The sequence below is a fragment of the Myotis myotis genome, unplaced genomic scaffold (assembly GCF_014108235.1).
Source record: "Myotis myotis isolate mMyoMyo1 unplaced genomic scaffold, mMyoMyo1.p scaffold_m19_p_18, whole genome shotgun sequence".
Taxonomy (NCBI): domain Eukaryota; kingdom Metazoa; phylum Chordata; class Mammalia; order Chiroptera; family Vespertilionidae; genus Myotis; species Myotis myotis.
In genome coordinates, this window is record NW_023416322.1 from 18390767 (window position 1) to 18405210 (window position 14444).

Below are 14444 nucleotides of genomic sequence, written 5' to 3' on the forward strand. Positions count from 1 at the left end.
TACCTAAGCACTCTAGGAACTCTCCGGACAGTAATACTCCTGAAGAAACTAGAATTTTAAATATATACATACATGTACATATTTCTGGAGAAATAAACCTTCAACCCAGGCTGCAGAGAATTCTCTGATAAAAATGAGCTCACAAGACAAAATTATAAAATAGATACAAGAAAGCATCCTACCAAAGGTTCTTCCAGCTGTGCAACTCGATGAGGACACTCTATTTGTAAAGGTTCATTCTACCTCAATAACCTGGCATCTCCGGCCTTCAAACAAGGCACCCCTGCCCCCCAGGCTCCAAAAGACTCTCCAACCTCTTTGAATGAATGAACCATTGAATGTAGGGAGAGCAAAAAAGGACATTTTCCACCTTTGTATAAGTGCTAAGGTCATAAAATCTTTTGAAAATGCATGCAAACACCCTAATATGTACAAGAAATAAGTTGGGGGCATGTGACCCTTTTTATTCATAATAAACGTGCAAAGTCAAAGACGATTACCAAGGATTACACCTGAGCATCTTGGCAAGATCCCACCAGTGGGAGGGCTATAGAGAGCTCCCACCACAGGGCTCTGGCCCGACAGTCCTGCCTCCCCTGGACTTCACACGGGTCCTCACAGAGATTCTTGCCAGTGTTTTGCAGAGATAGGACCCGGGGACGCTACGCACCCGGCACAGTAAGAACGCACACTTGGGCTGGAAGGAATGTGAGAGAAGCAGGTATAGAAAGTGAGTATGCAGTGGCAGCCTCAAAGGACAGGGAAGAACAGCAAGTGGGCAGAGGATGCAGCGCTTAGGATGATCTACCTGTGCTGAAAGCCCCAATTCCTTGTGCAGCAGAGGGGACCAAGAGGCCCTGCATTCCTCACCTCACCGGTCAAGGAGCCTGATTCCTTGTGCAGGTGTCCATCCTACCAGCTGACAAGGCCTGGTCAGGCCTTTGCATTATCTCAGAAGAGAACTCATTCTCCCCCATGACTGCAGCAATGAAAACATAACGAGAGACTGTGGAAAATTCCAAGAGGTGAATCTAAAAGCTCAAAGATCTAGCATTTAGGAGGGCCAGGGTAGACATCCCCCGACAAGGAGAGAGGTTTGGCAAGACAACAGGATTACCTTAAAAATGCTTTCTATAAAATCACATGTTCCACCCTAATCCTCCAAAGCCTCTTATCACCTGGGATCAGGCAGAAAGAAGCCTGGGCGGCTTCTGATATCGGGAGATCACACCATCCACGCCCCATAAGGGCCTGCATATGTCACACTGGGAAGAAGTCAATAACAAGTCCATGCGCCGTCCCTACCGATGTGACTCACAGAGGCCGGTGGAGAGACTGCCAGGAAGTACCAAAAACTCACGAACAGAAATTTACACAGTTAAGTCACTGGGAGAGTTGGGATGTGTCAGGTCACTCTGCCATGAAAACACTGTCCAATGTTACAAATGCTGTTCTGGCTTGGCCCTGGCCAAAGCAGATGTGTCACTCAAAAGATCAGGCACAGGTATATGTCTTCACAAGAGAGGGAGGTCTGGGTGTCTGGCGCAGAGGAGTAGAGCAAGCGGGAAAGATGAGGACAGAGGTGTGGGACAGCTGGGCGGGGCTGGGGAGATGCTGCAGACCCTCAAGAGTCCTGAGGGCCATGTCAGACTCCGGATTTTACTGAAAAGGAGACGGGTAGGAAGTGAGCCACGGAGGGCCTCTCCTGTGCCTGGCTCTGAGCTGAGCGTGCCGCCCTGAGTATGATGGACAGGCTCCTGCTTCAGGTGCTTACATTCCCCTGGAAGGAACATCCAGTGCAACTGGCAGGGATGGGGTAGACAGCAACGTTAGAGAGGGTGCTCTCTCAGGAGGTAACACTTTTGCCAATATTAACGCAGAGAAAGAGCACGCCAGGCCAAAGGAACAGCTACTGCCAAGCCCGGTGAGGCGGAAGGGGGCTGGAGGATGGTGAACTACGTGGAGCGTCGGATGAGAGGAAGGTGGTCAAGAAGGTTGGGGGAAGACCGTGCAGGGCCTAGTGAACTAGGAGAAGGAGTTCGGGTGCTACCTTAAAAGAAAACCCTGGAGGTTTTAAGCAAGGAAATGACAGAACCTGGTGTACACTTTAACCCTTTGAGTGCCAACCAGTATCCTAGGAACTGTGCTAAAATTGCCAAGGCATTTTGAGTTAAGGTTTTTAAATTTTTTTCCCACATAAAGAGTGAACTACTAGCATCTAATAGTGACACTGCAGGAGGAGCGCGATCGTGCTTCCCAGCACCCTAGGGGTTAAGGGACTCCAGACTCTGTGGATTGCTGGGGCCAGAGTGGGGCAGAAGCTGGGAAAGGTGTTGCTGGTGCTCCAGGTAAGAGATGAGGGTGGTTCGTACCAGGCAGAACAGAGAAGAATGAATGGATTTAGAAAATACACACAGGGAGTTCACGACAGAAATCAGCTATGTAACAAGTCAGTGAACGGTCCTTCACTTTTGCCCTGGCTCACAGGGCGTCTGTGTTGAATACCCTTCCTCTCCCCTCTTCTGACGTGGCCCCTTAAGGCCCCGGACCCTTTGTGACACTCACAGGCTGAGCCTCTTCACCATGCTCTTCCGAGGCTTGGGCGAGGTGGCGCTGGCGTCTGGAGCTGCTTCCACCTCACAGGACAGGGCGTAGCTGGGGAAGAGAAGGGAGCACGAGGTCAGGGCTTAGCAATTAAAGAGGTTGAAATTCATGTGATTTGCTGGTTTTATGTTAGAGGAAGGTTCTGATTACTCACCATAAAGATATGTACCATGTTGTTCTATCACACGTGTCAGAGGGCACTGACTCAATGACCAGATCTTACAAATTTACACCTGTGCCTCCTCCCAACATCCCCCGCTGGCATACAGACTGAGGCCGGTTAGTTCCATGTGCCTCAAATATGTGGCAGCATCAAAGGCTGACTCCATTCTGTTTCCTGATCATTCTCCTCCCACTGCTAAGCCTGGGGAAGAACCATCTCCTCTCTCTGTCTTCCTCCTATTACTCTGTGTGCGTGTGTGTGTGTGTGTGTGTGTGTGTGTGTGTGTGTGTGTACACTTTCTATAAAGGACCAGGCTTTGCAGGCTGCATGGTCTCTCTGGCAACTACTCAACTCTGCCTTTAAAGCATGAAAGCCATCATAAATACGATGTGAATGATTGGGCTGTGTTCCAATGAAACTTTATTTATGGATAAAATCTGAATTTCAAATAACTGCCCCATGTCACCTCCTTTGTCTCTCCTCCTCCCTCCACCCCAACCATTTAAAATCGTAAAAGCATGCAGTGGGCCGATGTGGACTGCAGACTCTAATCCTCTGGGCTACACAGTAAAGACGGCTCCACTGAAGGGCCAACACTCAAGACACTGGAGTTAATGTACCTTTCCATGCTCCCCAACCACTACTCCGAAACCTGTCCCTTGTGTCCCAGCCACACCAGAATTCTCACTGTCCCTCCAAACACCAAGCATGGCAGGCCACCGAGCCTTCACTCATATTCTTCTCTGTGTGGAATGTTCTTCTCCAGATCTCCAGGTGCAACCCGCTCTCCTTTCCAGACCCGCACACATGGTAACACTTCATGGCCATCTTCCCTGTTTCCCCCCATCCCTGGCCAAATGAACTGCCGCTGCCTGGAGATCCTGCAGCATTTTATTTCAATTCTTCATGAGCCGCCTCCGCTCCCTGACTGAAAGCTGGTACCAATTAACAACAGTGACACACATGGTGATGATCGGTGGTGGTGGTGGTGATGTAAGCACTTTAGCAATGTTTTCCCCAAATATGATTTCATTTAATCCTCACAAACAAACATCTTATAGAACAGGGGTGGGCAAACTTTTTGACTCGAGGGCCACAATGGGTTCTTAAACTGGACCGGAGGGCCGGAACAAAAGCATGGATGGAGTGTTGGTGTGAACTAATATAAATTCAAAGTAAACATCATTACATAAAAGGGTACGGTCTTTTTTTTTTTAGTTTTATTCATTTCAAACGGGCCGGATCCAGCCCGCGGGCCATAGTTTGCCCACGGCTGTTATAGAAGAGCATCCTGATGATCAGGAAGAATGAGTGACTCGTTCAAGGTTACAGAGATAATCAATGGTAGAGCAAGAATCTGAAAGCGCATCTTCCGACGTCATCGATCCAGCTTTTCCGGCTACACCAGTATCCTTTGAAAGCCGAGCGTCTAGAGCAGTGATGGCGAACCTATGACACACGTGTCAGAGGTGACATGCCAACTCATTTTTTGGTTGATTTTTCTGTGTTAAATGGCATTTAAATATGTGAAATAAATATCAAAAATATACGTCTTTGTTTTACTATGGTTGCAAATATCAAAAAATTTCTATATGTGACACAGCACCAGAGTTAAGTTAGGGTTTTTCAAAATGCTGACACGCCGAGCTCAAAAGGTTTGCCATCACTGGTCTAGAGTCTAGTAGCTGCTCACTAAACAGCTGTTAAATAAATAGCCACGTGAGGAACTGGGTGCGGTATTCCCCTCGCCAGCACCACAGCTCCACCTTGGTGGGCAGTAGGTCCGCCTACCTCTCCTCCTCTGTCAGGAGCCGCTGCCTCTGGAACCACTGGATGAACTTCTGGTCTGGGGTCATGCAGTAGCTGTTGCAGGCAGACTGAAGGAGCTTTATTTGGGCAATCACTTCAAATTCCTAAAGCAGACAGAATATCAAAAAGAAAGAGTGAGGAATAAGGCCAACCAAATACACATCTTTTCAACATGAAAAAAAAAAAAAATGCCACATTAGGATAAATGACGGAGATTCTAGGGGAACTCCAAAACACTGCCTTCCTTCAAAATAAAATAGCTGAATAACACTTAGAAATTCTAACTTAGAATCTCTGAAGGTCTTGTCTGCTCTAGTTGTCAATCCTCTGTTCCCCTTAACAAAGCAATCTGTGTGAATAAAACACACTATCAAAGCAACCCAAACTAGTTACTACCTAAAGTCATAGTGACTTCCTTTTGTTCGTTTCTATTTTAATTATAAGGATAAAAAAGTTATTTTTAAGTTGAATACTTCTAAAAGATAAACAAAAGCATTTGGAAGCTCCCAAGTTCCCCACCCCCGTCTTCTTCAACTCTTACCCCCACCAATAAGCTGTGGTGTGTTCAACTATCTAAACGGTTTGGTGCCTCCGAACTAGACTGTTTAGAGTTCCTCAATCCTTGGGTTTTTCTACTCCAGTAAATCATTCAACCAAGTCTTTTAAAGCTCACGAGAAGCAAGTATATAATCATGTCCAAAATTATTTATACTTCCTTAGATGCATCAGTAAGGATTTTTTATTTTTAAGTCAGCAATGAATATAAGCTTTAGCCTTAGGTTTTATACTCAAACTTCCCAAGAGTTCCACATGCTAGTCTTAAAGGGAAAGAGATTACCATCTACGGTTATTCTGAAGTTAAAGGACAAAGATGGGTAACAAGGTAACAATGTGTTCTGTCCTTACAGGACATGACAGGGGTAACCAACAGCTGGCCATCTATGGTGTCAGTTTCCCATCCAATGACCTCCGCCCTTGGTCTCAGTACCCTCAGGCAACATTCATCTTTGGCTACAGAAGAAAGCATACTCTACCAAGGACAGAAGTCTTACATCTGTCTAGGTTAGTGTATCTTGTTACCAGTGAACTCAGCTTGCTTAGCTCCTGAAGTTCTGGTTTTTAACTTCAAGGTCATTGGCTTCTGAAAATTTCTCTGACCCCAGGAGTTGGGGGATAGATGCCCCTCCTTCTGCTCACAGGCCCTTCAGCAGGTCACCTTATAATTGCCTCCTTATGTGTTCACCTTCCTCCTGGATTGCGGGCTTTCCGAGGCTAGTGAGCTCTCTGTTTTGTATGTGTTTTCTGCTGCAATACCCAAACCTATCACAGCGTCTGACCCATGGTAGGTATGCAGTCAATATTCGTGGAATCAAAGAGGAATGAATGACTAAAGAACAGTAAGAGTCCTCTGGGGTGAAGTTTTTCTTTTTCCCACTTGTTTTCCTTTGAGTCCTTTAAATACCTATTTAACTACAGCATGTCAACACCAAAGCCATACCAAATTTTCAAAGCTCTGTTACATCTTTTTTTTTTTTTTTTTTTTAGTGCCATGAAGAATTATTCTACTGTCCACACAAAACATTAAAATTTATGTTGAACATCCTTTCCTCTGCTGACAGGAAAGAAAAAGAATAATTCTTCAAATAACAGTGAGACCCTTTCCTTTCCTCTCTCAAATAGACCCATAAGAGTTAACCATCTTTATTAATTCCTCTTTGTCATTTACTCTTAGGAAACCCATAAGAAGAGGAACCCATTATTACTGAAGCCGATTGTGAAGAAGGGGGAGGCGGTGTAAGGAAAGAAGGGCGGGCTCTGCCGTGGCTGGGCAGGATGTGAGCCCTGGCTCTGCCACCGGAGGGGGGGGGGGGGGGTGACGTGACTCTGGCCACGTGACTCCATCTCGCTCAGTCCTGGTTTCCTCACCTTTGAATTGAGGATGAGAAATCTACCTCAAGGGGCTCTTGAAGGATAATGTATGGGCGCATGCTGAGCACAGTGGTATATGACAAATGATCAATAAATGCTAATTCATTTTTTTCTGCCTCTACCAAAAAATGTAAGTCCCCACTTCTTTCATTTTGTCATCCCAGATAAGTCATGGAAAATCAAGATCTCTACTTACCCGTCTCCTTTTCTCAAAGTTGATCAGCCCACCCTGAAAGGAATTAAGAGAGAGAGAGAGTGTGACAAACCAAACTTTGAAACACAGCCAAGTCCTGTGTTGTTCTAGGCCTTATTAAAACCAATTGAAGGTTTTAATTAAGATTAAAATAAAGTCATAAATATTAATAACACTGTAATTATGGCTACTATGGAGGAAAGAAAGCATTGTTTGCTTCAACATTCTTTTAATTATAATAGGACAGGATAGGCAAACAGCCTTCTCTTAAACAACTAAAACAGTAATATTGAGGAATTACAATTCAGAATCCAAATACATTTGCAGAACCAGGAAGGGCAAGAGCTTGAGTAAATGTTCCATTACACTTTTTTTAACCAAAAGTAACAAAAACAGATGGTCCTTGACTCATACTAGGAACTAAATTGTCAATGGTTTATCAAAAGGGAAGTCTCTTCTACGAAGCATCATGAAAAGTTAAGTTTCAGTTCTTCACCCCCAGCTCCTATTCTCAGGAGGCTGAACTTAACCTCTAAATCACTGTCACTCCCCCCATTCCCCAACACTGCTGAGTGTTTCCTGAGATAAGCTGAGGCAGAGGATGTAAGGAGACATAGGCAAGGCAGCAGGAACGAGCATGTCCACAACATTCACGTGAACTCGGAGGCAGGTGTGTGCAAACTTACTGCCACTCCTTCTAATAAAGGCTGATTACATGTGATAACCATGGGCGAGGGATGGATGCAAACATATCCTTAACTTTCATTTCAATATCAAATTTATTCTCCACTTAATACTTTAATAGTTACTAAAAAGTAGCTTATTTGACTGGGTCCAGCTCCTTTCCTGTTGAAAGAGAGAGAGAGCATGTGTGCCCAAGTGTGGCTGCCGCAGAGCAGACAATAATAAGGAAAAAAATGGAATACTGAAAAATCCACAAACTTGACTCCCTACCCCACCAGATAGGATGGAATGTTAGGGCATATTACCCCCTCCCCAAACCCAACTCAACATCAAGTTCTTGCTCAAACCCGTTCCTTCATAAGGTCTTGCCATCTCTTTCCTCACATGGAACTAATCACGACCTCCCCTCTTACCAAACCGCATCTGTTTGAATTCTTAATTTTCTATCAACCCCACCAGCTCTGACATCTTCCTTCCATGGGATTGTGAGCCACTTCTGGTTACTCATCTTTGTATTCTTCATAGCATCTAGCACAGTGCCACGGACACAATGGGCCCTCAATAGATACTAACAAAGGTGAATTTCTCTCTTGAGTACCCAGTGAGAAGGCTGCAGGTGCCACGACGCCACCTGCACAGAACTCACCTCGATGTAATCCTGGAGAGCGGTGTCGAGCATGGTCAGGTCGGTCAGGAAGGTGCCCAGGTAGGGCACAGTGCCCTGCATCAGCCCCTGAGGAGGAAGCACAACAAAGCTGTCTTGGCTGTTACTGACAAGCCTACGGGTTTCAATAACCTCCACGCTGGGGCAAATGGACCTGCTGTGGGCTACGTTTAGCAACGTGCCCATTCGCAGAAGGAAGCAGCAATCTTTGAATGGCCAGGTAAGCCTTGACAAGTTTAATTCAGAGCCGTTCAGGGCCTAATTTGGGGGCATTGGTACTAATTCCATGAATGAATTGTTGAAAATTCCTACACAAGAAGTCTATCATCTGATATCTGACTTTCAAAGTTTTGAAAACTGAGCCTCAAAGCCAGGAGACCAGATAAGAGTGCCCACAGGGGGCTTATATGTTGCTCAGGCTCAGGCCAGAGACGTCTCTTCTCTTTTGAAGGAGTGGACACTCGAGTGGTTTGGAATGGCCTGGAGAGGGATGGCCTCGCCATCGGTGAGGGGGCGGCCGCTGCACACAGAAGAGTGTGCACCACAAGGGGGTGAGATGCCACTGCTACAATGGCCCCTTGGTCTAGACTTCATGACTCACTTCCAAAGCATAGGAGGGAGAGGGAGAAGGAGTAACTTTAAAGGGGAACACCTGGCAAACTCGACATGAATCAAGGCATGAAGAGTAATATCACGAGTGACACCAGATGTCACCCTGATGTCATGTCATTCGCTCCTTGCCAGAATGTGATGAAAATGGCACTTCACCCTGTGACAGTCTTCCCCCAAACCCATAACTTCAGTCTAGTCACTAGGAAGACAACAGACTCACTCACTCTGATTGTGGGACATTCTAAGGCAGCGGTTCTCAACATGTGGGTCAAGACCCCTTTGATGGTCGAACGACCCTTTCACAGGGGTCGCCTAAGACCAACCTGCATATCAGATATTTACATTATGATTCATTAACAGTAGTAACATTACGGTTACTACTAAGTAGCAACAAAAATAATTTTATGGTTGGGTCAGAACATGAGGAACTGTATTTAAAGGGCCAGAAAGTTGAGAACCACTGTTCTAAGGGCACCAGGATAGTGTTCCTTAAGATTGTCAAGGTCATGAAAAACAAGGCAAGACTGAGAAACTGGAATGGACCGGAGGAGATTGGGAGACATGACAGCTGAACGAGGGGTGTATGCTGGACTGGACCCTGGAACAGAAAGAGGACACGAACGGAAAAGTGCTGAGAAGCAAGGCAGGTCTGCCCTGTAGGCAGCAGTGGCCTGCCAGGGCCCGTGTCTCAGGATGACAGGTGTGCATGGTCATGGAAGATGTCCACGAAAGGAAACTGGGTGAGGGTTCACAGAAACTCATGCACTACCTGGAACTTCTCTGTAAATTCCAAAATAAAATAAAAAAAATTGGCCCTTGGCAATCAGGTAGAAATACTTCAACTGCAGGTATATACTAGATTAATTTCACCAAGTTTTCTTTGAAATCATCTCTATCTCCATAAGGCACCAAAGCACTAATGATGTTGCAAAATAAAATAAAAGGATACTTCCATGGACACCTTCTAAGTTCCACTGCGGCACTTATGGAAATTCTGGCCAAAAGAAACCCCCGAGGCTCAGCCAGGACAAGGCAGGCTGCACGCGCGAGGTGGCTGCTTCCTCAGCCAGAACGTCTGGTGAGGGTCACGCCAAGGAGGGCCCATCCTTCAGGGCCTCCCGTCAGCGGCAGCTCGTCCTTCCCCATTAAGCACTCAAGGTCTCATCCTGGACCAAAATACTCTTCTTTTTTTAACAGCTATTTTTAACTTGTCTTTGAACAACTGAAGAGTTGGAAATGTTGTAAATTTGTACGGCTTTATGTTACAGCAGAGCCCTATCATTCAAGAACGTTCCTGACTTATGTGCAGCTTTCCAAAGAGAAGTCCTCTGTAAACAGGATGAGACTATCAGAGTTGTCCATCTCTAGTCTCCTCTCTCTGCTTTTCCTCTTCTATGCTTATCATTAGGGGAGCTTTTTAAGTAAAGCTAAAGATGATAATAACTATCCTTCAGTCTTAAGGAGGGAGGTCCGGCACGCCTCTGAGTACTGAAAACGAGAAAGGTTTGGCTGGCCCTTGGGGTTAGGAGAGCTGGAAACGGACTAGAGGGTGGGAACAAATGAGATTTCCCGGCACACGATCAAATCCTTCTGGGGGTGGACACTCTGTCCCACTTGGTCCTGGGCCACCACGCATGCAAAGCTGACTACGGAGGCCTTCCCATCGGGGAGTGGAGCCCAGGAGGTCTCAAGGCCAAGGTGGCAGCAGCTTCTCAGTGCAGGAGTGGGTGGAGGAAGAGGGAAGGAAGTGTACCTGCGGCAGTGTTCCTTACAGAAAAAAAGTGCCCCAGAGAGCACCATGACCCACGACTCTCAGTGTTTACTTCCTGCTGGGTCCAATGGGAGTAATAACACTGTTCCTTTCCTGCAGATCCCCAGGGTTAGTGGCTGAGAGCGAACGGGCAGGGAGTGGGAGATGCTCACGAAAGCCTGTGCTCCTGCAGATGAAGGTGCTGGTGGCGTGTGGGGGCCGCTCCCTACCCAGGCGGCCCTCCCGTGGGCCTCGGGAAGAACCGGGTGCACGTACCATGTCCTTCTGCAGCTGGAGCCGCCGCTGCGTCCGCTTCTGGTTTTCTTTCACACTGCTGTCCAGGTTGGCAAACTTGGAGGTTCCTTCCTGAAAGAGCAGCACACACAGAGGAGAGTGACGGAGAAGGACCCTGGAAAGAAGTGAGGTGGCGCCTAGTGGCTGACACGGACCCTCCGCACAACTGTCTGGGTGGCAGGCGAAATGGAGAGGCCTGCAGTGGGCTCGGGCTGAATTAGGCAAATCCACGCTGGCTGGTTGCAAGTGGTCTATTTGTAGAAAGACCTGGGGGCCTTGGATTATCCTGTACCCCCCTCCATGGTAATAAGAGCCCTGGTTTGGTATAAAATCAATCGTCAATATAAGACAGGCAATTCCTGGAAGTGGAGACAAGTTTTCACACATCCCAGATTTCACTCAGTCATCACACGGCCTGGAAATGAAGATCTCTTCCCCTGGACATCGTGTGGTTTCTCGCTCTTGGCCTGAAATGCACCGGCCAGCATTCTGTGAAAGAAAAGGGACTATTTCTGTGGTATTTCTTAGCCAAGTGAAACTTTTGTGCCGGAAGTTCTTTGAGGAAGTCCAGTACTGGGCACAGCGCGAATGTGTGAAGGCCAGGACTTCATACACATCCCCCCGTTTCCTCCCCCAGTCAAACCTCTCAAGCTGCCTCTCAGGTTAGAACTCTTACACCTCAATCCTTCCTCTGGGCGCCTGAGGACAGATGACCGTCCCTTCCCTCCTCCCGTCTGTTATAACAACAAACTCTTTTAAACTCTTCTACATAATGACTAATCTTGAGTTTGCTGACTGAACATAAAGTGTTTTCCGTTTTGTGGTTTCAGTCTTGTTAAGTTCTCATTTTCCAGGAACTGTATGAATGGGAGGCAAATTGCACAGTTCAGTAGCGTATAACCCAGGGGTGGGCAAACTTTTTGACTCGAGGGCCACAATGGGTTCTTAAACTGGACCGGAGGGCCGGAACAAAAGCATGGATGGAGTGTTTGTGTGGACTAATATAAATTCAAAGTAAACATCATTACATAAAAGGGTACGGTCTTTTTTTTTTTAGTTTTATTCATTTCAAACGGGCCGGATCCGACCCGCGGGCCGTAGTTTGCCCACGGCTGGAACCTCTACTTTAGTTTTCCCTTAGTCAGTTTCCCTGGGTTCATTACGTTTTCATAGCATGTGACCTTTCACTACCGTACGGCTGCTAAGGGTCTTCCTCGGTGACTTGGCCTTCCCCATGGCAGGGAGGTGTCAGTTACCTTCTTCTATCACTCACAACCCTTAACCCAGGTCCAGGGACACTGCTGGGGACAGAACCTATAGTGACTTACTGTCCATTTTAATTCTCCCTATGACAGAGGATCATCAGGAGCATTACCATTTAATTATCTCCTACTTACAGTTTTTCCTGGGGGTGAATGAAAGGGGCTAAAATGTGCCATTTCCTGTGCTAGGAGGTTGTGAGTCCTCTCAAATTCTTGAGAATTTTCTTGGAGTAAGAAATCCATTCTTTCTGACTTTAATACGAGTGTCCATCTCTACCAGTGTGCCAGTCCTTCTGGCTCCCTTCCACTTTCTTAACCATCAGCAGAGGAATATGTATGGAAATGATTGCAGATATACCTAAAGTTCTTACGAAGGGCATCAGAACAGTTAACAGGCTCCTGAGAATCACAGAATAACGGAGATGGGAGGGACCTTGACAATGCACTAGAACAACCTGCTCATTGGTGGAGAGGCAAAGCCCTGAGGTGGGAGCCAGGAGACCACTGACTTGATGACTTCGTGCGGAGAGTCCATCGCTGTTGGGTGGTCGGCTAGTGCAGTTCCTCCAAATGGGGTGTCCACGGAAAGTCCACTAGTTGCCACATCCCCACAGTTTCAGTTTCTTTCTTCTGAAGCCTTACATCCTCTGCTCTGCAACGTTTCACACCACCAATCCCCGCACACTTCTCGAAGCTTCTGACAGGTTTGGTGATTCCATCACTCAGGGTCTTTCCTTCTGCCTCTTCTCTGCTCTTGCTCACACTATCTCAGAAATTCTTCTTTCTATCAAAGTCATCTTCCTGTTTTTCACTATACTCATGTCTTTGAAAATACTATCCAGGCCCAAGACCTTAATCATCACCTATGTTGGGATTCCAAATCTCTCCCTCCATAAACCTCCCACTACTCAACACTCTCATCTTTCCCTCTCGCTAGTGCAGATTCCTCACCTGAGTCTCACCTTCTCTCTCCGTCTTTAGCAGAGTTCAGCTGCCCTCACTCATCCTGTTCCTGGCCTGAGAGGGGCTTCTTCTATTCGGGAGATACACAGGCATGGGATCCTTCTCAATAAATGTAGATTAAATTGTAGCTTGAAAGCTAATGGTAATTATTTGAGTAGGTCTTCACAGTCCTCGCAATTTCCTGCTCCAACTCTGAATGTGTGTTTGGATGCTTCACTGAACAGTACATCTGTACCAGAGCCAAATTCTTGGGCCTCCCTGGAAGTTATTGGTGTCAATTCAACTGGGAAGAATTCTCACTACGAGTCCCAAGAGCCAGGGAGATTTGTGATGTTCTACTTCCCTGTGGTTGTGAAATTTGCAGATTCTGTAATTTACCTGCTTAGAATTATCTAAGTTCTAGAAACCATAAGGAGGTAACAGGTTTAAGATAATTTTTGAGGAAAATAAAAACATTTTTTCCCAACAAAAGGAAAACCATAGGTTCTTGCTGATTATTATGTTCCCTCAGTCATTACATCTACCACAAGTAGAAGAGAAGAGAGGCCATTTAAGACTAAGATTACGCAACCACAAATCGGTCTAAGTCCAGGTGGTTCTTTTGAGAACCTAATACCTTGATTTCATTTTCACAACTGTGCTGAGAATTAACACCCAGAATTATATATTTCATAGTAAAGAATGATCAACAAAAATGACTGGAAAGAGACCGACGTGTACATATGCACTGGCCCCAACAGTCCTCTATCATTAATGATAATGCACAGACTACGAGTTCATAGCCAAGTTTTTCATTTCTTTGGGAGTGGGGCCTTACATAAGAAATTTCACTTAGAGCACTGAGGTAAACTTCTACTGCTAAGAAAGGTGATGGGACCTTTAATGTCTAGAGATAGCTTTGCTTCTAAGGTTTCAGCCAGAAGACGGTCACCAGGCAATGAGCTGCACACTATTCAATTTATCTACTTTGCAAGGATGACTCCGAGCTCTTGTGATTTGAATGTGTGGCTCCAGCTGGTCTAGCTCTCTATTACTGACTGGGAGACCACTAAGCCATCTCCTTCCAGCCAGATGAGTTTCCATTAAAGTCTGCAAATCCAGGGGGATGTGGAGCAAGGAGTAGTAATGTGACCTCAGCGATCATTGTATAGAGTGCACTTGAGCAGGTAGGCCAAATCCAGAGTCAGGCATCAGCACAAACTGCCCTGCTCACACCGTCTTCTCCAAGAAAGGCTGATAGTGGACAAGTTGTTAAAGTCAGGTGAATTATAAGACCCATCAATTCATGCAGTCAAACACTTGCTACATGCCAGGCACTGTGTTGGGCATCAGAGATGTACCAGTGAAAGAGAGAAACCCAGTCCCTGACTGAAAGAGGCTTGCAGGGCAGTAGGGAGACAGGCGAAGTACACAGGCAATGCCAATGGGACATATGAGAAGCGCTATGTCAGAGGATGACGGGCTTCCGCTAGAGCACATGCAAGGAACCTAGCCAGGCCTGAGGGTGTCCAGTAGGG

General features: G+C 46.4%; 1 protein-coding gene across 6 annotated transcripts in view; it reads right to left on the bottom strand.

Annotated features, from left to right (window-relative positions):
* The window catches only part of RGL1 (ral guanine nucleotide dissociation stimulator like 1), a 215798-nt gene that overhangs the window by 15080 nt on the left and 186274 nt on the right, over positions 1–14444 (bottom strand). For all 6 annotated transcript variants that reach the window (XR_004973218.1, XM_036342704.1, XM_036342703.1 and 3 more), the window contains 5 exons: positions 10685–10774; positions 8029–8115; positions 6702–6734; positions 4559–4680; positions 2566–2655 (listed from right to left, as the gene is read on the bottom strand). Coding sequence is in view for 5 of the 6 variants with exons in the window: in XM_036342704.1 (XP_036198597.1) it covers positions 2566–2655; positions 4559–4680; positions 6702–6734; positions 8029–8115; positions 10685–10774 (422 nt within the window). In the remaining variant the exon portion in view is untranslated. The remainder of the gene's footprint in view (positions 1–2565; positions 2656–4558; positions 4681–6701; positions 6735–8028; positions 8116–10684; positions 10775–14444) is intronic.